Here is a 26,595-nt window from a genome sequence, read left to right as displayed (position 1 = left end):
ACAAATAGCAGAAAACACAATAACAGCAAATTACTGTCAAATTCAAAACTATCTCAGGTACAGTCAGCTTAACAAATGGGACAAAAACTGACTGATCCAGCACATAAATGCTCAATTTTAAAGACCTATCAATGTCACGTTGTACCATGAGAAACATCGAATGCAGTCTTAACCTGCTACAGCACAACTAAATATCAGCAGCTCATAGTCACCTCTACAGCCATCAGCTCAGGATGATTAGCACACAGTGCACACAGTGGCTGCTGGATGACAGGAAGAGAACACTTAAGGTTCAGCACCAGTAGTGACGCTGCAACAAACTTGACACCATAAGGTCATTCTAGTAAAGCAGCTGCACAAATGAGCTATCGCCTTTCAGTTGAGTCACCTGCACATGATCTGTTTACTAAAGCAAGGTGTTAAATACAGCAACAACAACGCAGGACCATTTGTGCAACAACCGAGAGATGCAACGATTCTGCTTCATGCAACAATTTACCGCACCGAGGCCATGCGCGGCTTCGTCTGCTCCCCAACTGTACAAATGACCACACAGACATACAAACAGCTCAAGTATGACGGCGGACAGGACATCGTTCCTGTTTTTCTGCTTGTCTTGTTAAACCAACATCTTGCTGCTGAAGTGAGGCAAAAAAAAAAAAAAATGTGTCCGTGGAGCTGCTGTGCAGGATGCGCAGTCAAGTAGAGGGATGGAAACTGAGATGTGTGAACATGCACGTTAACCCTGCTGCATGTGCACTGTCAGTCGGGCTAACACGACTGTTTTTGACCACCAATCAACTGATGTCTGAATTGATTAATCGACACCAGATATCAGACAGTCCGTGTACTGGAACAGCTTGTCGGCCTTCTCCACTGAGCCGCACCGGCCGCCTCAGTGCGGCAGCGTCTGTCACCTCTGGTAAACTTGTATGATTGAGTGAGGCGGTCATGCGTTCAGGCGGCGCTAGGACCACGCGGAAGCATGATCGGACATCAAGCCTGTTCATCATGTTTAGGTTCATCATGTTTAGGAAAACATGCTTCCCGGTCTCATACATACCTGTCACCGCCACCGTCGGGATCTGGCTGCTTCCGCCCTGACACAGAAAGCTTCATGGTTCAAACAGCGGTGTATAGCCCATCCACGTCCTCTCTGAATCCTGCTGCCGCTCCAGGATCTGCCTGTCTACGGACCATGCGTGTTGTTTCCACACCGCTGAGAGGGGCGGAGCCCGCGGGCCTTGGAGACGGCGTACAAGTGGATCATGAGAATGCCACTTATTTGGTCTCAGAGCCAATCAGCTGCGGTTCACCTCGAATCGGCATTCAGTGAGTGTGAAATGCACAGTTGTATGTGAAGTGTTTAGTTTTATAGTCATATGAGCAAACACAGAGAAATCTATCATTGTTTTTTTCTGACGCATTATTTAAATGCTCATTGGTGCAGTCTGTCTGTGCTTCCCATCCCCTGCTCACACGGAAGCCTTTTCATCAAGGACAGCAAAAATATTGCACAAGGAATGTGATACAGGCTGAAGTCCATTTAAACAATCAGAAACAAAATAAGATCATGGTTTAGCCAGCTCTATCATAAAGATCCCATATCAAAAATCAAAATCATGGGCATGTTCAATATGAGACACTGCAGATTACTATTTTTGAGTAAGTGTATGTTCCACAGTACACAGGCTATGTCTGTTCCACAGAAGGTGCCTGAAAACTGTTAATGTTGAGTGTAATAAAACTGATAATCACCTCTAATGCAGGACAATTTATAAAGTCAACAGTTTTCTTACAGAGGTTGAAAATGTCAGATTGATCAACACAAATTAAAACACCTGATCAAATGGTAGTCCCCCTTTTAATATTCACTGCACATGATCCATTAAGGTGTGATCTTAATGTACAACAAAGGCTGGCCATGGTAACAGGCATTACTCTACCCTCTACTGGCAGGACATGAAATCCTCTTCAGCTTCAAATGAAAACCATCTTCCCTGGTGAAGGATGAAATATCAGTGTGGTACAAAGGAATTTTACTAAAAACAAAATACCAAAAAGGTATGAATCATAGATTTTTACACTCTTCTTCCATACACAAAAACCCCGGTGAGGGAATAAGCTCAAAAATACAGACTGCCTTCTCTTTTAAACCTCCAACTACCAAGATTACAGACTTAAGCATATACTACACAACTTCAAATATACAAAAAGATAGTAAACAGCTACAAGCACGTACAGTATTTACAGCAAAGTCTCTTCTCTGTTGAAATCAAAGGAACATGGGTCACATTCAGAACACCCTGTCTTGTTTTTCATTTGTAACTTCCAAAAAGGTTCTGGTGGTGTAAAATAAAGTAGGAACACAAGCCTCTGCACCCCTCTCAGGGCACATCAGTACTTGTTGAACCAGATGTCTTGATGTTTATTAGTATCTGTCACAGTGGTTCAGCATCCATTCCCGTAAGGTCCGAGCCAACCTCTACCATCTCCCTCTGTGGAAAGGTGGGCACCCGAACCCTGGCCTCCCATTTCGGAAATGCCTACCTTCTCTGTCATCCATGCCCTCTGGTCCCATAGAAGGATGTCGATGGAAAGGAGGACCACGAGGAGGGAAGGGCATTGGCATTCTGAACCTGTCTGGTGGAAACATGGGTCCTCCGGGCATCATTTGCGGAGGCATGTGTGGCATGTTTGGAGGTGAGAGGAATGGAGGTAGATGAGGATTTGGCATGCCAGGAGGAGGCTGCAGAGGAGGCATACCCGGTCTGGGACCCTGTATGACTGCTGGGCCTGGCAGGGTCATCACTGGTGCTACAGGAGAGCCCAGCTGGTTGTCACTGCCTGCATCTGAGAGTGTACCTTTTTCTCTATTAGAATCCTTGGTGGAGTCCTCTGGGGGTTTTAGACTCCCTGCTGCAACAAAAGGATAAGACAATGTTGTCATATCATCATCAAGGCCAAAGAGAACTTTTAATAAACATGAAGGAAGAAAAATCCGCAGTACTTTCTTCTAAATAAATGTCTTACCTGGTGCCAACTTTGAAGGGTCAAACTCAGGGGGGATGAACGGGGCTCCTCCTGGAGGCATGGCTGTAGGGGACAGCATAATGGGGCCAGGGAAAGCAGGTGGACTTCTGATGGGTGCTGCCTGTTGAACCGCTGGCACCTGGAAGACAAAGAAACACAAAGACATCCCAATTAAGATTAAAGTAAAATGAGAAAGAAATCCCTTTGAAGCAGTGAACTGAAGAAACCGTATTAACATCTTCTGACTTCACACCATGAGGCACTTGACTGCATGTTTGAAGAAAAAAAAAATGGGTCTGGACGAGTAATTTCGTACAGCATTTCTGAAAGTTTCTGCAAGAAGACAGTATTATTATTAATTATCATACTCCAGAGCTAACAAATCAAACTACACGCACACAAAAAAACAAAACAAAACATACACCATGTCAAGCATTGTTAAAAAGGTGCAAAAATAGAGGCAAACACACACAGTAATGGTAAGCTTTGTATGGTAAAACAGTCTTTATTCATTGGATATAATCTGCAACAATCTGTAGTCAGGTACCCATAAAAACATTGAGCAACTTAAGTCCTTAGGACAAAAGGTCAGATTTCCTTGAGTTGCATCGCTTCCATTGAAGCACGCAAACAAACGACACTCAGGTAGATTTGATCTACTCATGAGAGGCTTGTTCGAGTAACTCAACTCACAGCTACTGCTCACCTATTATAAATAAGTTTCCAGTTCATCATTGCTTACTCAGTAACAATGTGAAAGTGGGAAAGATTGGATCAGAACTAAGTGAAAGTGTCAGAAGTCAGAATGTTATTCTAAGCAAAGAGGGGCTTTCTCAGCATCAAATCATGACTAGACTACAGGTTTCTAAGGGGGCAGTGCAAGGAGCTCTAAAACGCTTTGCAGGAACTGGATCAGTTGTATCCAAAGCACGATCAGGCAGACACAAAAGTGACCACACCATCGGAAGATCAATACATCAAGCTTAGTTCCCTGAGAGATAGAAAAGCAACTTCATTACAGATACTGAAACTGTTAAATAAAGAACACAAGATTTCAATCAAGAAAAGTACTGTTAAAAGAGGGCTGTCTTGAAGCGGCCTCAGAGGACTACTACAGTTTCTAACCTACTTCTCAGGAGGGGAAACAAGGCTAATGCTTGGGGTGGGCTAAGAAATAAAGACATTTCACAGTGGATGACTGGAAAAAAAAGTCCTATTTGCATTTTGGTGTTGTTTCTGTGTTATTGCTCTATTGTTTCGCTGCATGTTATGCGTGTTTCTCTGTGATTCTCTTTTTCAGCGTCACTGTAAATTTTTATTACATTGATGGTTCTACAAGTTTGAGATTCATGGCAGTAACAGAAAGGTGTACGTAAGGAGATGAACAGAAGAATGATACCGCAGTGTATCAAACCCACAGTGAAATGTGGTGATGGGCATATTCAAGTCTGGGGGTGTTTTGTGTACTCTGGAATTGGACACAGGATTGACTACACCCTGGCCAAGGAGAAGCACCACTCCATTCTTCAGAGACAGGCTACACCCTCTGATTTGCAGCTTTGTGGAGACTGATTTATACTGCAGCAGGATAATGAGCCCAAACACACCTCAAAGCTTTGCAAGACCAAGGAGTCCCGACTGTCAGGGGCATTCCTCCACAGTCACCTGACCTCTACAACACTGAATATTTATGGGGGCACTAAAAGACTGGGTATGCCAAGCATTTTGTGATATCACAAGAAGCTCTTTGGAACATTGTCAAATCATACTGTGCCACCTTGAGTGCATGGCATCATTAAAGCAAAAGGGGACACATTCATGCACATTTTTCAAAGATTCAACTTTTCACTCAAACTGTTAAGATGATATTATCATTTGTAATGAAATAAAATAGTATTAGATTTGAAACAAAGGCAAAATATCTTGACTTGGTGGTCCTTTGTACCCCACTGTAAATAATTGAATATTCAGATGTTTATTCTGTATATACAACATTGTGACATAATGCTGCATATTAAGAGGCTGGATGGACTCAATAGCCAGAATACAGAACAATTAGATGATATTATGCATCATGAGATGTTCAAGTCCTTAACTACAAATGAAAAACTGTTACCCACTCATACTGAGAATAAGAAGCCATTTTACAGGCAAAGTATGTTTATGCAGGTCATGTTGTGTTATACATATTCCATTCAGTATAAAGCAGGTCCGTGCTGAAATAATTCTGTGTAAACTTCAGGGTTATCAGGTGAAAGGGAACAATTTCTATAGCTCTATAGCTTTCAAGTCATCTTCCATTGTATTTAAATTACCCGCCAGATCAAACTATATATGACAGCTTTGTTACTTACCCCTTGCATACACTGACTGTAGTTTTTGACCCAACATCACACCAGGCTCAGATTTTTTTTTTTTTTTTTTTAAATATGCTGTTCAGTCCACTGCTGTCCTTCTTCCTGAAAACAATACCTACAGACTATTTTTACAGCTCAAAGCTGTGTGTATGAGACAAAGGGTATAACCACCACTGACAAACAGGGGTTGCAGTTGTTGTTGTTGTGTTGAAAATATCTTTAATTTTGTGCACATCACTACATAAATACAACTGATTTGTTGACACTAGGCACTTTTTAAACACTGCAACCACACACAGTTAATTTACGCTAAGAGCCATCCGATATGGGAGGATATTTGCCGTTATCGAGGCAAATTGTAGTAGGAAAGTTGGGAATTTTAATTGGTGGAGCTGTCGGCGACAGCTGAAGGAAGCTGACACTTTAGGTTAATTATTAAATCTAAAAAGCATTCCAAGGGTGCAAATCACCATCCTAATAACTGAACAATTCACTTATTTCCTACAATACCCCCAAACCAACCAAAATGTTAATTTAAGTTTCTTGTCCCTGCAAGCATACAGTCAGAGTTTGATAGAGTTCTCAGTTACTTTCAGAGTTACAGTCAACACAATGGCTTTGCTTTAGGTAAAGGTGAGGAGCTAGGTAAGGAAGTGTTAAATTCCTGAAAGGGTACATAGTTCACAAACTCCTTGACAAGGAGATAAAAGCAAACATGCACACACAACTATTCAGACACACTGCCACCAAACTGCCACTAACTTTAATACAAACATATTTACAGGTTTTGAGATATCCTGCTGACCAACAAGCTAACAACAGACACAAGCTATGACTCTGAAAGAGGCCAAGGGTTTCCCTCTGTGATCAGTCTCTGATAGATCACTGAACTGCCACACACAAACACTTCACAAGCTACATTGCACAGGCATACTAATTACTTCCTTTTATCAATGACATAACTGTACTTGTATATTCATATTTAAATTCATAAAACTTGTCAATGACTTGAATACAACTATCAGATGAAGCATGAAGCGACAGTAATTTTCTTCGCAGGCCTCTCAGCTGAGATGATTGTGATGATTATTATATATCAGCGAACACATGGTTTATGCACACATCTGACAGTGACTTCATGAAGAATATTCAATTATAAAACATAAGAACAGGGGTATATGGGTATATAAAATGCCTTCAAGCATAAACATTAACACATAATTAAATCTCTAAATGGCAAGTTATCAGTGTTTGGAAAGTAAAGGTTATACTGTTGTTATGATGAATGACCGAAGAATGACTAAAATTAGTAATGAAGTGACAGTGAAATTATATCAAACTTGTAAATGTAAACTGAAGCAAGGTCTGTTACAAAAGTCAGAATACAGGATGTAAAATAAGAAATATGTTGATTATGCTACACGCTGCACCATTTACTGTATAACTGCACTGTTGAGTAATTCAATTTGATGAGGTCTAATTATTGAGACACATGCAATTTAAACATTGACGTAAGACCTTTGCTGCATTCATTTAATTCAAACTGCTCATTACATTTGAATTTTTTCCTCAGATGGAAGTAATGTGTCATGCATTCAGCCTACATTCCGAAATCTATCATTAAAACAAATTGCATTTCTTCCCATGAATGCATGGTAACTGCCGGTCACACTCACCGAGTTAAAACTCAGCCTACCAGATGCTGCAAGATGCCTCAAGTCTCTGCCTTGATATTCACTCCTTTGTGCCAAAGCTGTTTGTAGGCACACTGGCTGAAAGGTAAGTTCACCTATACATTTTGTTGCTGAAACAGAATTAAACATGCTGTTACCCTTCAAAATGTGCCTGTCTGACCTCCCACTACAAAACATCAGCACAACAAACATACAAAAATACCTCTGTTGATTCATGTGTTCAAAAACAATTACAGATTTGTCTCATGTCTGCATGTTAAAAAATGTATATCGCCCATTAAATGGAAATCATCTAATTCTGTTCCACCTAATTTTAATCATGTGTTGTAGGACTAGATGATCTCTGCACAGGTGATTCATAAATTAATCATTAATCACAAATCAACTATAAACATTAAAAGTACTGAAGACTATTTAGAATAATTTATGTAATATTTGGTGAATCAGTTTCATATTATGAAATATTACTGCAGCTGAATTCTGGCACCCAGTCTGGACTGTTCTCTGTAGGGAGGTATGTCTACTGCCTGTCATGCATACATGTACACACATCAAACAAAGGCATATTACTAAACAATAAATAAAACACACACATCTAGGCCTAGTACAGAATTTAAAGGTACTATATATATATATACTGTATATGTATACATCTATACATTGTAGCAATGTAGGTATTAGTCACACAACACAAGATGTGTGAAAAGAGAAGAAATAGGCACCAAGACAGAACATACTTTGTGTTTCAAGAGAGAATTTGGACATTTCAATTACTTTTTTTTTTCTGGAAACACCTAGTGGCCGTCAGACGAACTGCAGGTAAAAGGCACTAATACACTGGATTGAGGATTTGACAAGAGGTGGTTATTGCTTAATTCACCAGGAGCCAAATTCTGGTCGTTAAGTAAGTTCTGATGGTTCAAGCTTTGGAATCGTAACATTAAGAAAAGGCATTTTTCCCTTTGTGAATACAATAATTAAAGTAACCTGAAGAAACACAGTTGGGCATTGCAGAGAAAGATTGGTGTTTACTAGATTTGACTGTTGTGCTCACTCAAGAATCCACTGATGCTCGATCATTAATGATAATTTGTCCATCTTCGCCTAAACACCTTATCACTCCTGGTTAGTGGTGTGTATTTCTGTCTGCTACAATGTCAACTTTTATACTGCCATTAGGGGGCACCAATGTTGGAAAATTTCAAATCTTACACATAGTGGCTTTAAGCTTGCCACTCACACATGCCTTAACCTTATTTGAATTAGTGGGGGTGCAGGTTTTTTTTTTTTTTAGTTTTGGCTCCTTTTTTCTAAAGTTGCCTACAGCAGCTTTAAAAGTAGAATTCTTTTTTTTCTTTTTTTAAAATAAACAACTAAGGCTTGATGGATGTGAAAAGGATCCAATTAAAATTTTGCATTATCGTTTATATTAATGTAAGAAAAACAAAACACTTTACACTAAATGATTCCAAATCATTACCCAAACATATGAGATGTACAGAGTATCATTTAACTACCTGCAGCCAAGAAGTCAATCACTGAGGCAACATAATGACAAAAGCACCTGCCATATTTTTCTATGTGCACAACCTTTCGTGTTGTTTAGCAACTACAAACACACAATTAAAAGAAAGAGCAACCGGTACATAAGTCAAACAGCCTTGATGCTGTCAGCAACAGGGGGTCTACTCTTACCCTGGTGTTTTACTCCATCAGCAGAAAATACAGGATAACAGCTGCTTCATTTTTCCTGCAGGCTAACTCCACTGAGGAAAACCTACAAGCCAGGCAGGTGGGCTCGTAGGCTTTGATCAGGACTCTGATGCATATCAACTCAGTGCTTTCACTAGTCAATATAATTCCTTTGTTCTTTGTTTATACCTGCTACTTATATAAGACATGAAAAGACAGTAATGAGGCAGCTCTACAATAACCTGGCCTTCAGATCGAAGAGCTCAGATTATCTATGAGTAAAAAGATGACAGAAAAAATTCAAAGGTCCATTCCATTATGAATGAGCCTTTCATTACCTCTCAACCATTCCACAGTATCATCCAAGAGCGGGAATCCCAATATCCAAAGATCATTTCTATAACACTCACCTTTGTGAGGACTCATGTGAGTCTGGTGTTCTCCACACTTGGATATAGACCACTGTTGTATTACTTGATGCAACTGAAGAATTCCCCTCTTTCCTTGAAATGTCTTTTCACATGAAAATGACTGAAAGGAGAAGACTGCTCAGATTTTACATTGTAATTCATGATAATAATAATAATGACTGAGCTACCTGAACCTTACCAGTACACGTAAGAAGGGGGAGACAGACCTGTCATGCATAAAACGTGTAAAAAATAAATAAATAAATAAATTTTAAAAAAGTATCAAAAAGGAAAAACACCCTGAATCTCTCATCATTCTCCTTACCCCTCCTGTCTAGCACAAATTCACAACACTGTATTTCTATTCTAAGCACAGGGTCAATGGTGTTAAAAATGCAAAATCTTAGTGAAATCTTAAATCCAAAAATCAACCTAATGTGTAATTACTATGATATATATAGTAGACTATTGATGACACTATTGATGATTAGAATAGTTTTTAAGCATAAAACGGTACCTTTTCAACAAAACATTTTCTAAATAAATATCCACATAAAAAAATTCATTTGGGATTAGCTTTGCAATTTTTTCATCATAATTCTGCAGCTGTCCGGTAGACATATCATGAATGCAATTTTTATGTTTTTAATATATTAATTTAAAATTTTTTTAAAGGCACATGATTATTTATAAGTGAGCAGTCTCTCTTAAAAACTGACAACTGTTTAACATAAAATGTGTATTATTTAATATTCTGAAAATATAAAATATATATATATATATTTTTCTTTGATTCAACTGGGAAAATTCAAAATCTAATGTCCAAGTGAGAAATTTAAGTCTATTTCATACATTTACAGAATGCTACTTTACTGGCTGCTGAATTTTGTAACTGTTTTTGTTTTGTTTTTTTGTTTTACATTCTGTATGTCCTTAAAGTTCATAGTAGGCAAACAAAGGGGGAGGGAGTCTTAAGATGCAAAAAAGTGAGAGATTTTAGAAAGCTCCACATATGCATGATGGCATATATAACACAGAAAAGGTTTGATCAGCAGCTACTCTGGATTGCAATGTTTTTGCATCTTATGGCTCCCTTCCTCTGTGTACTTTTATTGAGCCGCTTGGGAAGTCTATTTCTCCACTGTTTTCGTGGATTCCATAGCAAAATACATGTTTTCAATGTTACTTAATTTACTACTGAGTTGCCGACTTTTGCTTATTTTACTCTTCCCACTCATATTGTTTTATGATTTGATTTTGTTTTTAAAACAGTGGAGAAAACTGGCTTCCAAAAGACCATAATTACATCAAAAAAAGTGGGGGGGTGGGGGGGTCTGGGGTATTTAAATAGAGGTTGACATTTTGAAAAATAGACCCTGTGTAAACTACACATACGCCATCTTTGCATTCTCTTCAGTTAGAGTTGTCTTTTGTGTGCTAAACTTTTGTCCTTGCCTTGGCCTCTACCATGTTTTTTTACCTTTTCATTCCAGCAGTTTATTTGTGAAAAAGGGCTGCCATTTTTTGTTGTATCCGCTTTACCTCAACGTGCCTGGTTACCTGTTGGAGCAATAGCAGATAGTTGCACTGGAAATGTCCTGTGATGTTGCCTGTTTGGTTATTTAGGACTCAGAACACACACACACACAATGCTTCATCATCATCATCTTGAAGCCTGTGTACCTGATGAGGAGCCAATTTAGGCTTGAAATGTTGTATTCTTTCCAAATGTAAAGAAAAATATCTTTAAAGCGGAACAGTCAACAAAGTATCTTCAATTATTTGGACTCAGCACCTGGACATGAAAGTTGTGCATGTTTCACACACTGGTTATTTATCAATGGAAAATTGATAAATACACTACCAAACATGGACCCAGGGATGCAGACATCCAGGGTCGTTTTAAATTTTCTGACCTTCCAATGAAACGTTGAGCTCATACAAATAAGCTTTAACATCATACCCAATCATCAAAAAGTAGAAGAGCATCAGAGCCAAGTTGTCAGGAGTGATGTTTGGCATCTGGCATGAGATTAGGTAGGAAGTAGGAAGTTATGTACAATTCACAGGATTAGAGATCAGTCACTTGGCCTTGCAGTGAAGAACAGATTTTTGGTATCAAAGAAATCTCTAGATATTCTTAAAAAGCTCAGTCCTGGATATTCAGGTGGGAGGGAAAAAAGAAACCTCTATAACTGAACCACTGTAGAGGGTCCAGGGGAATACTTCTGAATCCTGAGATGAAAATATGGAACACAGGAGAAGATACCCGTTTTTTGGGGGGGTTTTTTTTTAAAGCTACTGTAGGTACCTTGCAAGAGTATTAAAAAAAGTGGCACAAACTCCGTCAACCCCACGGTGTTGAGCAGACATTGCCTGAACACTTCAATTCAACTGCATGTTCACCAGGCGCTGCTTAGCCATGTGTGTCTTTCTTGACACCTTTCTTCCTCGACCACTTCTCTCCTCCTCTCTGCTGCACATGAAGATTGCCGTCAGTGAAACTCCATCCTTTTAGCGTAACATACACTGGCCAAGTCACGTTAGTTGACGTGTTATTTGACACCCGTACCACACACCACACAGGCCATACAGACACAGCAGAGCCAGTCAAAGTACAGTAGCTGAGATGTGCTGATCCAGGGAGCAAATGTGATGAAATTGCAGCTTTTCTGGAGAGTTGACTCGTATTAGTGCTGGAAGGACAGTGACATGTCCTGACATGTACATGTATGCCAAGACATCATTGGTGTGTGGGATTATGTAGATACAAACACAGAAAACATTAGGTGTCGGTGTTCTGATGCATGTCAAACAATGCAGTCTGAGCAAAACGTGTTGCTGGGCCAAACAAAGCCAAACTTAGCTTGCCTTCAATGCTCAACTGATTTGTACAGGATAATGTTGTAAGTATCTATTAACGGAAAAAAAAATAGTTTACATCAGTTTGTATTACTATCTGAGTATCCAAACATGTGGTCAAGTAATCCTGCAATGTGTAAAAGTTTGTCTGTGATTTGCACAGGCAGAGCAGAAAACCAAACACGAGGTAACTAAAGAAGAAAAAAAAAAAAAAAAAAAAAAAAAACTCCAGACCTACACGACTCACATGGATGCTATGTCTTTCATTCAAAATGGCGAATATGCCAAGAGGTGGTGTGTTTTCAGGTATTAAAAGTGGTTTTTCAAAAGCCATCACATCCAAAGAACCTAAAAGATCAATAAAATTCAGTGGTCATTATGTGGGTATTTAAAACTGCTACCGCAGAACTTTTTTTAGTAATAAGTTATTTTCAAAAAGAAAAAAGGGTGTAGCTTCAGACTTTCAAGGCTGACAAGTGCAGATTTCTGTGAAATCCCATAATGCACAGAATAAGAGGGAAATTTAGAGAAACAGCGAGACTTAACGCCGCAAGACTTGACTACTAGTCACTTCCAAATTCAGCCTGTTTCACCAAAAGAAAGGCTGTTCTAGCTGAAATTTGGACAGAATATATGGCAGTTTTTTGCTGCCATGTCACATTAAAAAAACAAAACCTATACACTAACATCAAGAACAGGGAAAGTTTCTCATCCTGCTCAGGGGACACTCCCCTAAGGTGCTGTGATGAAGTTATATATGGTAGCTGGCCTAATGTGACCTTCACGAAGAGTAGACAAGTCAAATCTTTCAAATTATCTTCGAAAGAGTAACAAATCAGTGATTCATTATCTCTACTAATTGATTTTTTGCATCCATGTACATTTTATATTCTTTGGTATAAAGCTTTCATTAATTGCCCTGAATTTTCATCTTGCCAAGAATGGCAGTGTGATGAAAGAACTGCAGGAGGTATAACAAGCTGTTTCACAGCTTCTAGACCAAGTTTAGCACCAAATACATCTGACCTTGTGTCATATCATGATTGTACAGGCAGACATTTGGACACACATCCCTAGTTAGCCATTAACATTTGGTTTTATTCATTACTGCAAAAAAACAAAACAAAAACAAGTAATTTAAAGTGCTTATTTGAAATTTTTTATCTAGTTTAAAGTTGGCAGCTCCTTCCCACGAAATACCACAATATATAAACTTCTACAAAGTGGCATCAGTGTGAGCAACAGAGTGTTGCATTTTAAGGTTTTTGTTTTTATTTCTATATTATATATACTTTTTCAAATAAGGCAGTAGCCTTGGCCCTCATCATGGTCTAAACTGCCAAAGTATTGCTAATGTTTGAAAGGCTGCAAAGCTGTCTAGCAAACTAGAGCTAGTATCTTTTACTTATCTTGTCCAAGTACAGAGACATAGTCATAGCATAACAATTGATTTTAAGACAGACAGTTTTGTAGTCAAGGATCAATTATTTTATCTATGGTGTTTCAAGCTGCATGTCCAGTATAAAGACAGGCTAACTGTCTTTAAACTGAATCTTACTGCATGTAAGGCATGGACAGTGAATATAAAATAAACAAAAACTAGTCTGAACAACCTCTTAAAGAAAACTTCTTAGGAGTGGCAGATGTGATTTGATTATAAGTTACCATTTATCCTTTCATGAGCAATGACCCTGGCATAGTTTTGTTTAGCAATATTCCTCTAACCCAAAACATGTCTTAACAACTTCAAAAATTATATCTCCTGTCAAGTTTTTATTATCAGTTTAGTGCCAGATTTAGCATAAGTTGCTAAAGGTGCTGTCGGCTTACCTTGTCTCCCACTTTGACACTCTTCCTCCCAATCGGACCTTTAAGTCCCCAGCAGCCTACGGTCAGATACTCTCGGCCTTGTGACATGTAAGCAACTTTTCTTCCAAGTGAGGTGCTCAGTTTAGCACGCCTGGTAAGTATGGCAGGTTGCACATAGTCCAGCTGGATCATGTTTTATTTAAGCTAGTTTGCAGACCATTTATTCAGCATGTGGTCATGGGAGAATTTAAAATTCGAACAAAATTGCTGAATAAAAGTTGGATTTTGACATCACATTGGACAACTGGCATTTTTTTCCCAGATTTACTCAGTTGCTTCCACTGAGTTATTGCATGCTAACATTCAGTTTGTATATTCATATTGTATCACGTTTGCGGTTCACACCCGTTGCAACCAAACAGATCACCAAGCTGATCCATCTAATCACATTTCAATATTTTTGTTGTCATTTTATGTTTTGTTTTGCTGTCCACCACTGGTGGATGGTTAGGAGAAATTTTTTGTAATTAGATGTGAAAACATTTCATACACAACTACTGATGTCTTTGCCAAACCCAGACATTTTGGATAAGAGAACTTAGTTACTGAAAACAGAGAAAGAGTAACAGAAATGCTTCCCTCTACACATACCACAGTAAAGTTTTTTGTATTACCCACTTTATTTGAATACGTTAAACTGCACAATACAAGATTACTGAGTGAAGATGCAAATATTTTGCAAAGAAAAAGAAGAAAGGGATGAATAAGCAGTGTTGAATGCAATGCCAATCAGCAGAGGAGCTTATCTGAATTTTGGACGAAAATCTCCAAATTAGATTTGTTGAGATTATTTGGTGAGTCTGAAACAATCCTTATGAGGCAAAGAAAGATGTGAATGACATGGTGTCAGTTCCTATTACAGAGTAAATAACCTGATACTAATTAAAGATGGAAACATGACGATTTCTCTTTTCATAAAACAGGTTAAATTCAGCACTCCAAAATACTATCATATCTGACATCTGTTGCACTCACCTTAACTGAGAAAGTTTTTTAAAAGTCTTGGACTGCTGTGACATGTAACCATTACAGGCTGCCTGACCTCATTGACAAAGTTTCACAATATTCAAGCTCAGTGTTCAAGGCCAATGAGACGAACTACGACTGAAAGGTGAGTCTCTCAACGTTTTACTGTGGGGTTAGGTGAAAGAAGGAATAAATCTGATAGATATAATATTTATCCAATTTATACTATATTATAATCAAAATAAGTATCTTGACATTTCTGCTTCATTAGTGTTACATTACAACACAATTAACCTCTAAATTAACAATTTACATACCATTTCCTGGCTTTTCAAGTAATATAATGTTTTATCTTGGCCTCGATATCAGCAGCCTATTTGTTGTGTAAACTAGACCAGACAGGACAAGTCACTCACAGTAAAATGGTAGATACAATTAGCATTGACCAAGCCTGTGGGTGATAGCATGGTAAGTGTCATTGCTTCAAATATCAGTTGGTTTAACTATTAATGAACTCAATCAATAGCATAGCAGAAGCATAGGTTTTGTTACAATGGTTATGTTTGGCCTAACATAGGCTACATCCACACTACGTTTTAGTTTTGAAACGTATTACATTTGCTACGTTTACATCTGGCTACTCCAGAGTTTTCGAGTCTGTAAAACTGAGACTTTTGGAAATGCTTCCAGCCTCATTTTAATTTGAAAACTCTGGCTGCATTTAGGTTTGGACTTTTGGAAACAATGACATAGACAGCTATGCTTGCTTCCTGACTGGGACTTATCATTCACAATGTATCCCTCCTAGAATCATGGATTTGATGGATAATGGTCCTGGTATTGCTCTAATATGCTGCCGCATTCACTTTGCGATGACTCCCAATCTATGTTTACCGCTGTCATGACCGCCTTATCTTAACTTTTACTTTCAGCAACAGTTCCACCTCATCTTCAGTCCAAGCAAAGAAATCACTGCTATTACTTTTCGCCATTCCTCATTCATAGTATTTCAGACATGCAAGTCAGCAGGTCAAGTATTTTCTGCAACTAAGCAACCAAATGCAGAGTGACAATCTGCTTCCTGTTTATACCAGCCTGCCATGTGTTTTCAGCATTCAATGAACAGTGCTTAGTACTTCTAACATCATACTGCATTACAACTACTACAACATTTCTTATCATTTTTTGGTTTTGAAAAAAATTAGTCATTCACTTGGGAAATTTCTTTATATTTAAATATGCAGTTTTTTTGAGGGGAAAATGAGAGGGTGGTTCAGATAAGCTCCACTACTCATTTGCAACGATAATTTATTTTCCTTATAGCCTCCACAAGAGAGATTGTGAATTACGGCTCCAACACCAAGGTCATTCATTAAAAAGAAGGTGTTTTAAAGACTGTATTAGCATTACCTGAATGTGAGCAGGGATCGTTCCATCTGCTGGTACACTTTCCAATGCTCCATTTACAGTTGCCTGCTTATTGAGGTCCCTGGCATTATTCCATTCTGCATAATGGAAAATGTAATGACAACATAAGAAAAAGTGCATACAGCAAATGAATCTTGGCTATGCTAAATGAATAGCTAAGTGTTTACCTGGATTTAGTGTCTCTGTGTCCAGCATGCCCCCTTCCCGATAGCTCTCCAACTCCTCAATTTTGACTTTGCTCCAGGGAATGTAGGTAACTCCCCGATCCACATCCCAGAACTTTTTGTGCGCCGATTTTATACCTTTGTTCAAAGCCCAAGCAATCTAGGCAAGAATGACAATAAGTATACTCATCATGTTATCAAACAAAACAAGTTATACAGAGCCAACATATAAGTGGAAATAAAAGCAAAATGCTTAAGAGATGGTGTACCTTAACTGGTTTCTGATTAACTTTGTACGACCCCCTACTGAGCTTGTTCAAAGCTGTGTAGGCATCTTGTCTGTGAACCATTACAATATAGGCACAACCCCTCGGAGGAATCATCTGAACACACAGAGAAAAAAGTAGTAGTGACATACAGGATAACATTAGCTTTAAATTGTAGATGCTCACAAGCATCTTTGATGCAAATTGTCCATACTTACATTGATGGACTCAATCTGGCCAAACTCTTCCAAAAGAGACATCACGTCAGACTGCTGTGTTTTCTTGTCTAGTTGTCCAACCCAAAGCGTAGTGGTGCAAACTACAAGCAAAAACAGATTAAAAACAGTTTTAGCATCTATTTAAATGGGAATACTTCATACTTGTACTGGTGTGTGATGGATTGACTTTACATTAGAATTTACAGCTCAATTGTAATGGTTAATCATTGTCCCTGGGCAACTAGAAAGCATGAAATGGATGTCAAATGTAGTTGTCAGGTTCATGTTGTTATCTTTTTTTTTTTTTTTTTAATCTCTTGAAAACATGAGCCAACAGTTTTAAGTGAATTCCACTTAATGACTTATGAACCTGTCTTCACATGGATTTGTGATAGAGAGGGAAAAACAAAAATTACGTTCAAGAAAATGAGTACATACAGTATTTCTGATGTCACCTTCATGTATATGCATGCATAAAATCACTATGTGATATTAAGATTTGGCAATAAATTCCATTGAATTTGGCAACCAAAAGCAGAATACTCTTAGAGGGATCCTAACTTAGCCTAAAAATCATAGGAGTCCTATCTTAGGAGGGATTTAGGAAACTGAGCACAGAAACGACAGAAACTTTTACCTTAGTGAGGAGGTGTGGTTGACCCCTTTGCTAGGTATGGCACATTCTTTTAAAGGGTGTGATTAGTTGATCAAAACAAAGGCCCTGTTCAGACCTGGCATTAACACCTCGGGTGACAAGATAACAAGTGGACAGCTCTAAGCACAGGTGTGAACACACCCAAGATGCGTTGAGGACGCATTTGAGATCTCATCACTTTGACCACATTCAGAGGAAGTCTGAGCCACATGTGGCCACATTCTTTTACAACAGTATTAATGCAAATGTGTCCTGGGCCACACTGAAGGACCATCTACTCAACTGACGTCCTCTGCCACAGTCTAATTAGTCCCGCCAGTTTCATAACGAACTCAAAATATTTTACTATTTAAACTGGTTGAAACCTTATTTCAGTGAAGACCTGTGAGAAGCGCAATGATTCACTCAGCCCCCCATGCTTCTTTCTCTTCATTATGAATACTATTTGATGTAATTTTCTCCTCTGCTTAAGACACTCTTAAGCCTCTTAAAAGTCCTCCTCCCTACTCCAAACAGTTTTTCACCCGAATAGCTCTATTACGTATTACAAACCTTTACCATATCTAGTCTTCACTGTAAGGGGAAATTCTTGGAAAATTTCATAATTCTAAGAATTGTCTTAGAATTTTGTCACTAGTAGCAACTCTTTGTACTAGGAACCTTTATGAATATAGCCCCAGATGTTTCCATGCCAAGCATACATTTCTAAAATTTGCTGTTGGGCCCTGAACATCTCATCTTGTCTAGTGCCTTTCATGCCAATTATCTCCACATTTTGACATTCACAGATTATAATGTCCTTTGGTACAAGAGGTGAGCTGATCATGATAAGTGGACTTTTAGATAACCACAATACAGAGGATTGCCAAACAGTAGCAAATCATTCTTCTTGTTCATACTGGCCATTAAAAGATCCCTGCCTAATGCACTTCCAGTGTGAGTGATGGAGAACAAAATCCACAGTCCTTGTTTTGTGTAAAATGTATTCCAAAGTTTGTCTGAACCTAGTATTAGGCTTCAGCAGTCTGAATTATACAAATCAAGTGGACAACTTGCAAAGTTACCATCCTTTTTTAAGTACAAAAATCCCCTCTTTTTTTACCATCCATCCACAGCAGCTCAACAAGGAGCATTGGCCAAGAGGCCAAGGGAATTTCATAAAAAAAAAAAAAAAAAACTAACTTTGGAAGACATCCACTTGGCTTGACAAAGTCAGGCTGCTTAAAACTCATATTAATTTCAGAATACATTTTGCACAAAACAAGGACTGTGGATTTGGTCCTCCATCACTTACATGAGAAACATGTTTCGAATGGATTTAATTGCGAGTATGAAGAGGACTCATGTCTGCAGCAGGAAAAACCTGTTTTAATGTACATATGAGTATCTGACTTTTACTTGTATCCTTTAATAGTTTTTAAACAGGACATTAAACTTGTAAAAAATAAGGTGCATCAGATTTAATAGTCCACAGCTATTACTTAAATGTCAAATATATATTTAATCAACATTAGGGTACACATAAGTATGGATTGGACCTGGTATCAGCAGATACTCAATGTTGAGGGACTCCTATTGGGCCAGAAAGAACTTGTTTGGGTCATGCTTTCTACACACTTTAGAAGAATGTGTGTGAGTCAACAACGCCCTTTAAACGTGCATTTTACCTTCCTTGTAAATGCTCTAGTAGTTTCACGTCTATGCCATGCCTGAAAAATAACCAGTGCCATTTTTCTGTAAAACTCTTTTAATGTGTCTATTCAGTCAGAAAATAGAAATGTTTCTGTAACTCCACAAGGTCAAGTGTGAGTTAAAACAACCCTATTGTCAGATACACCACACGCAGGGTTGTTGTATTTACACTATAGCCCAGCCAGTACTGTAATTTCAAGGCTGTTACTGGTGTTGATAATTGTGAGTTCAACAAAAAAAAAAATTGATAATGATATATAGAGCTGAAATTAACATAACATAAACAACAGTATTGATGTGGATCCCCTATATTGTTCTTCTTTGCTAGTGTGTTTTAAAAAGACCAAGACAAATATATCAATATAATGCATATACAAAGTCATTACTATTTCTCATACTCAAAGAACTAAATAAACCACATCAGAGATAATATGCAGGTTGACATTACAAGACCATCAACCAAGTCACTGAATATAATAAGAAATATAAGTGACTTATAATAATCACTTTGGGTCCTGGCAGCTTTGATAACTTGTTTTAATAAATTAAACTATTTAAGGATTACTCAAAGAACAAAATCATGAAAATAACTGATGATGGCAATTGTTTGTTACAGGTAGATAAAGAGCAATGTTGTTTATATATATAATATATTAGACATAATATTATATCTATCATATTTGAAATCAAAGTGGCTCCTGTCTACATGGTTACACATGGTAGATATTGTAACTGCAACTTGCATGTAGTGGTGATTCCAGCCACTATGGACTGTATTGTAGGTGACATTCACAAGTGTGTTTCTGTTGTAGCACATACCACTGAGTGTCTGGCTCTTCATGCTGGGAAGACCCTTCTGTCTGCGCTCTCTGTCCCTCTCTCTTTCACTCCTGTCTTGAGAGCGTGAGCGAGATCTCCATCGCTGTTCTCTGGAGCGAGAATGAGAGCGTCGATGCCTTGACCTTCTTGAGCGGGACGAAGATCTTGATCTTCTCCTCCTGGGAGATCTAACACACACACACACACAACACAACACACACACACACACACCACACCACACACACACACCCACACACACACACACACACAACACACACCCACACACACACACACCACACACACACCACACACCACACAACACACACACACACACACACACACACACAATCAGCTAAGCATGGTGTCACTCAGTAGTGAGTTATCTTTTTTAGCATTAGCTGAATAGGTAGATGACAACATGAACACAGAGTTCTGGGAGTCCATGACAGCAGCTGCATGTCAGTGCCTGTTTTGCGCCTAATTGCTCCAAGCTTTCTGATGTGTAATTTACTCTTCAGAAGAATATCAATTATTTCTTAGCCCGATGTAACATAAACAACAGTTTCAAAATGCACTTTGGCAAGTGTAACGTGCCCCAATAAAAACGGGACTGCATTAGAAAAGATGCAACTGAAATCTTCTACAATCATCTATGATGAGGACAGCCTCTTACCTGGAACCAGATCTGGATCTTGATCTCCTGCCATAGCCTCTGTGTCTACCCTCTCGCCTCATATTTGGGTCTTCTCTTAAATTTCCCTATTACAATAACAACATGACAATTTTATTTTTCCCAAATTAATGAGCAGAGGATTAGTCTATTAGAATAGACTAGTAAGAAAAACTGCTGTGAAAAACTTTTGACATTCAAATGCAAATGGATGACACTCTAGCTGGAAGCTAGAAGCTGAAAGTCTCTCTTTCACAGGAGAGACATTCAATCAGGTTAACCTAAATTGGGTTTGAAGATTTACCCGTGAATGTGAATAAGCCTCATTTATGGAGTGGCATCCATCTGGTATCATATGATGTTCACCATGACTCATTCCTCCACTGTGCTACAGGATGACAAAGGGACAGCCAAAGAATAAAGTTAAAAACCATACACCACAGGGACACTGACCACAGTACAGCCGAACTAAAGCTTGTAGCTCCACACGGGTCATCCTCTACGCAACCAAAACATAGAACTGTAACGTTTGTGGTTTGACAATTCATAGGACAAAGGATGAAAAGAGTAACTTAATTTGCTTCAAACAATTTGTGGACAGCATGCTGTATTATACTTGAGCGTATTTGAAAGTTAGTAGAGTTATTATATAAAGCAGTTATAACTGGATACCTCTATACCACCAGTCTGTCCCATCATATGTGGATGAACATTCTCTGCGTTGGGCATCTGACCAGGGAAGTGGTTAAACACATTTTCAGGAATGCATCTGTCATGATAAAATGTACAAACAGTGAGAGACTGGGTGTTACAAACCTACATGCAGCCTACCTAAGTGCAGATAAGACTAATAACATTTATAACATCTGCATTCATTGGGGGCTAGGGCATTGTAATATAAATGAGAGATCAATAATATTCTTATAGTCACTGTGCTTTTAATGTTGTGACAAGTCAATATCTGCATAACACAGCTATTATCACTGACTGATGTGTCACTGGTTATATGCACATTGTTAATGTGTACTTAAGATCTAGAATAAAAAAAAGGTTCACTGCAGTGTAAAACTTGGCACAAGATGTATATTGTTGGCCGTTTTGCTTATCTGTCCTTGAGGTCATTCCCTCTTCTTAAAATGATATCTACTCCTTTTCCCGCAACAAACAATCCAGACTCTATGAATATGAAAATATTGTTCATTTAAAAAGTTTAACTATAAGTTACAAGATATGTCCTACTTCACTGAAGAGTACATTCTCAGTGTTGTTTGCACTGAAGGATTCAAGTTTCCACATCACATTTGTTTAAGTTAAAAACTAGACCAGGACTGGCTTTCTAATGTAATTTTGATGTCATAAAACTAATATTGAAGGCCTATGTTGTGTTGTTGTTCCTGCACTTAAATACATAAAAAGTACAAAAAATACATAAAAAATGTATTTTATGAAACTTACTGTGACTGGGCATTAAGTTCTTTAGGAGTTATATCCTCAGGTTCATCATCATAGTCAAAACGATCAAGGAGTTTCTGAGGAAATATATATATAAATATGTATTACACAGTGAAGTAAATGAGAAGAATAATTTGTATATATCCACAGCAGGTTATGTTGCGAAACTGAGCTCCAGCATTACCTCAGCTAAAGAGCTTTTCTTTTCTGTGTGTGCACTGTAGGGGTTGAGCTGGGCCACAGGCATCTGGGGAGGGTTTGGTATGTTGTTTGCGATGGCAGCTGCCAGGGTCTTATCTGCCTGCTGGAAGTTTTGGAGAACCCTCTGCAGCTAAATGGGGGGAAGGGAGGAGTCATTCAGAATTTAAACAAAACTGCCATCATCCAGTAACACATCTGTATGATATTTGTAGAACTGCTGGAACAAATAAATTAATTTATTGCTTACCTCCTGACCATGGGGGGACTGAAACAGCTGTGCCACAGCAGCTAAGGCATCAGGACTGGGTAGCTGGGGCACAGCAGGCACAGCTGAGGCACTAGTGATAGCAGGCTGTATCTCTGGTTGAGGGTCAGCAGGAACTGTTCAGATACAAGAAAATGATTAACATGTTTGCATAATTGCATGCAGGTCATCAAACAGTGAACAAATTACAACCTCACTTTAGCCTCAGGTAACAATCACATGTATTGTTACAAGCGCTCAGAAATTGCCCAAAGATAATATATTAATTTCTCTACCTTGGAGTGCAGGGGGAGGTACAATGGCTCCATTAGCCATATCCATCAGAGGCTGAATGATGTCCATGTCGAACACACCATTCTTCTGCCACAGGTTCAGGACACGGACAATTTTGCTCTGATTTAAAGAAAAAAAAGCAATACAGCTCTTGAGATATTTCTTATTATCATTCAGTGTAATTATATACGACACCAAAAGCAAAGCAAGCAAACATTGAGTACCTTATCATCCTCTGGGCAACGGTAAAGATTTTGAAAGGTATCTGTGAAGTTCTTCAAGAATCTGGGCCCAAATACATCCTTGTCAACACCAAACTGATGACGTGACTGTCTAACAATGGAGTCGACCACATACAAACCAGGGACCTTTAATTCTGGCTTGCACTGATGTAAACAAACAAACAAAAAAACACAACAAAACAACGACAATTAATTGGTCTAATTATGATAATCATAATTATGGTCTCATGACAGAAATGTAAAGTGCCCTCAAATGTTTTATATTTATGTACAGCAATAAGCTCTATGGTACCTACCTTCTTGATGAACTTTTCAACAATCTGGACAACATGTTTGTAAAGCTAAAGAAAGACAAAAATTAACATCAGTCACAGAAGACTTGATAATACTTTCAATCATGTCAAGTATAACCGTAGGGGTCATGAACACAAATGAAAAAAATTCTCATTTACTACATGATTTCTTTAATATGACAAATAATCATGACATTGTGTGAATGAAAAATGAACCTGCCATTTTTTAATTAGATGCTAGGTTTTCACCTGACATTAAATTAGATAAAAAATTATTACTTTCCAAGTTCTTCAAAAAGTTTCAAAGCCCATTATGACACAAACATTCGTGTTTATTTTAATGATGCCCTCGGAAATGTCACATCCAAAAAGTGAGATCAAGACAGTAAACGCATTGTTAAATTCTGAATTGGTACATAATTACAAACCCCTGTAGCTTGGAATGATGGAAAAAAAACCTGTGTCTAACATTATGCTATGGAGAATAAAGCCTTCAAAGGTTTCAGACATTACTTGATACAATTAATCTAAATGAAAAGTGGAGACTGATTATAAAAATAAACATCAAACCAAAATGTCTGCAGCAATTTTGCAAACTTAACACAATAGAATCTAAGGCTGCAGTGGAAAGGTCAAGAAAACTGTCATTTCCTTATCACTTTTCCTTGACCTGAATGGAAAACGTCATCTGGTCAAAGAAAGATGTGATGGAGAATTCATAAGGACTTAGGCATCATCTCCTTTCCTTTCATACAGGATGGTCCAGTGTACCCTATTCTAAAGGAGATAAGAAATGAAGCGCTGAAGCTCCTTTCCTTAACATTTAGAGAATTCCACCAGCTCTTATGGCTGCCACCTAGATACTTCCAGGTAATTTAGCTCTGTGAAGAACCTTCCTAAGCAAACAAGACCTTTGAACTGCATCCCAAGAGTTATGTCTCCACTCGTGTGCCCAGTACATCAAAACACATATCTTAGCTTAATGATAAAAAAGCCCATATCAGAAAATTCCCTAATGTCTATCTATGTTTTGTCACTAGCCACCAGAAAGGCTGGAGCTGGACTGCCTAGCTATTGCTCACTCACTGACTATCCAATAAGTCACTGATGAGCTATATTGGTAGCCATATCTCAGTCAGTTGAAGCCACAGAAATATGGGCACTTCCCAGGACAAAGAGCAAACTCTTGCATTCAACAATCCACACTACCAGAGGTGAGTAGTTGTGCAGTAGTCACTTTACCTTTATAGCTTTGATGGCTGATTTTGTCACAGACATCATTTTAGCACGGGATATTGGAGGCTTCATGTCAATCATGGAGAACAACTGAGGGGTTTTGAAAAAGAATTGTATAAGTTCATTTTAAAAGAAAAATACTAGTTTACAATAACACTGGAAAACATGCTGGTCCTGCTGTATAAAAAAGGCAAACTAGAGCACCAGACAGCCATTTCTCACTAACAAAACAAATGTAGTAACAGCAAACACTTTCCTAATGTAATTAAGAAAACAGGTGGCTTAAACAAGAGTTTTTCATATGATAAGGAATTGTATGTACAGTTTTCCAACAACCTACACAGACTACTTCACTTGAGTAAATACAGGTTGTCCCCACTCTCACAAAACCTGGGTTTTTGCAATATTTTAATTACTAGATATTCAACATGTCTGCTCTACATAAAGTGATTCATGCTCTTTTTTTAACTTGTGAAATGTTTAGAACTTACACTTACACAATCATATGTCTATGATCATTTTCAAGCGTCTTTGATTTATAAGAGTGGGTTAATGTATATAGGTAACTCAATGAAAATGTTTATTGACAACCTTAAGCTCACCAATATAACTTTACGGCACTGTTTCCTATTTCACATTTGCACCCAACTTCTAGAAGAACGTGCTTGAAACAGAAATTATATGAAAGGTCACCGCTGTTGAACGCATTTTCAATATCTTTATTCTACATGGGTTCATCTTTGAAAGTGCCATAATCGTTTTAGGAAGCTGCACACAGGTTGAGATAGCACGTACTCAAATGTGACATTTTTAAATGTACCACTCCCTACTCCATGCATGATGTCCAGCTACCCCCACACCACACACACACTTACTTAGGAAACACAGCGAGGCAAGACGACAGAGTGTGCAGGTGCTTATTAAAATGCGTTTAACAAATGCTATCCTGTATAACCTATATGTGGTGTGCGTTAATAACGATGGACTCTGAACTTCCTCAAAATAAGCAACATGGGTTGGTAGCAGGGCTGACGTTACCTGGCAACTGAAAGATGACATTAACGCCAGTTTTATTTGTAAAACTGATAGCACGACACATAATGTTAACTAATTCTACAGGAGTGGCTAGGACGCTGTTATTATCCTGCGCTGGCTGACTTTTCATCGTGGTCTCAACGATGCTAAGTTAGCTAGGCACTGAAATCGCAGGCCTTGCAGGGTTACCATTAACGTTGAAGCGTTGTTGAAGCCATATTTACCTTGAAAGCGCCCACACTTAACCAAACTAATGTTTCCCCCAAATGTTTACTAATTCTATAGCTAACTATATTTAAGTTAATTATAGTTACTGTTCGCTATCCTACAAATTAGACAACTTAATCCACCTGACATTAGTTAGCATTAACGTTAGCACTCGGGTCTAGCTCTTTGGAGTGGGATAAAACAAGAGCAAACTTTACCTCCATGTTGAACGCGTTCACTGCATCCATGGTGGTTGGTTATACAGAAAACCGGGTTGACGAAGGGGATATTTCGTTGCTTTATCCTATCATTCGCGTGTAGTCATAGAGCTAACAACATAACAACCAGCAACATTGAAACGCTCAATTTCTGGTGTGGTCACATTGCTAGCGAAAGCTCTACTATGCTAGGAATTGCTACTAGCTTCGCGGTTCCACCCCGTGCGTGATTGCGCATCCGTAAACGTGTGACATCAAGAGATAATGATGCCTTCAATACTATCGGAAAATTGTCATTTAAAGTCATTTGGATCTCTTATTGTATGCAATCGCTTTCCCATATGTATTTCTTGATTGCCAACATGGTGATCAACTTCA

General features: G+C 38.4%; 1 protein-coding gene across 3 annotated transcripts; it reads right to left on the bottom strand.

The window, feature by feature from the left end:
• Positions 1 to 1,863: 1,863 nt before the first annotated feature.
• On the bottom strand, positions 1,864 to 26,394 carry LOC111224475 (splicing factor, arginine/serine-rich 15-like). Of its 3 annotated transcripts, none has more exons than XM_022748974.1 (18): positions 26,218 to 26,394; positions 24,764 to 24,847; positions 23,525 to 23,569; positions 23,211 to 23,372; positions 22,989 to 23,106; positions 22,696 to 22,829; positions 22,432 to 22,578; positions 22,251 to 22,324; positions 21,468 to 21,564; positions 21,100 to 21,183; positions 20,799 to 20,884; positions 20,126 to 20,313; positions 16,960 to 17,060; positions 16,745 to 16,858; positions 16,479 to 16,635; positions 16,294 to 16,388; positions 3,034 to 3,172; positions 1,864 to 2,919 (listed from the first exon to the last, which is right to left on the bottom strand). In XM_022748974.1, the coding sequence occupies exons 1-18, from the start codon at positions 26,245 to 26,247 to the stop codon at positions 2,486 to 2,488; spliced, it is 2,289 nt and encodes a 762-aa protein (XP_022604695.1). In that variant the 5' UTR covers positions 26,248 to 26,394; the 3' UTR covers positions 1,864 to 2,485. The 3 variants fall into 3 exon arrangements, with proteins under 3 accessions (XP_022604695.1, XP_022604696.1, XP_022604697.1); XM_022748975.1 differs by having other exon boundaries at positions 1,864 to 2,916; XM_022748976.1 differs by lacking the exon at positions 24,764 to 24,847.
• Positions 26,395 to 26,595: the final 201 nt, after the last annotated feature.

The sequence above is a fragment of the Seriola dumerili genome, unplaced genomic scaffold (genome assembly GCF_002260705.1).
Source record: "Seriola dumerili isolate Sdu_G_001 unplaced genomic scaffold, Sdu_1.0 BDQW01000134.1, whole genome shotgun sequence".
Taxonomy (NCBI): Eukaryota; Metazoa; Chordata; class Actinopteri; order Carangiformes; family Carangidae; genus Seriola; species Seriola dumerili.
Note: the sequence above shows the minus strand (reverse complement) of the source record. Positions and strands in the feature narration are given on the sequence as shown.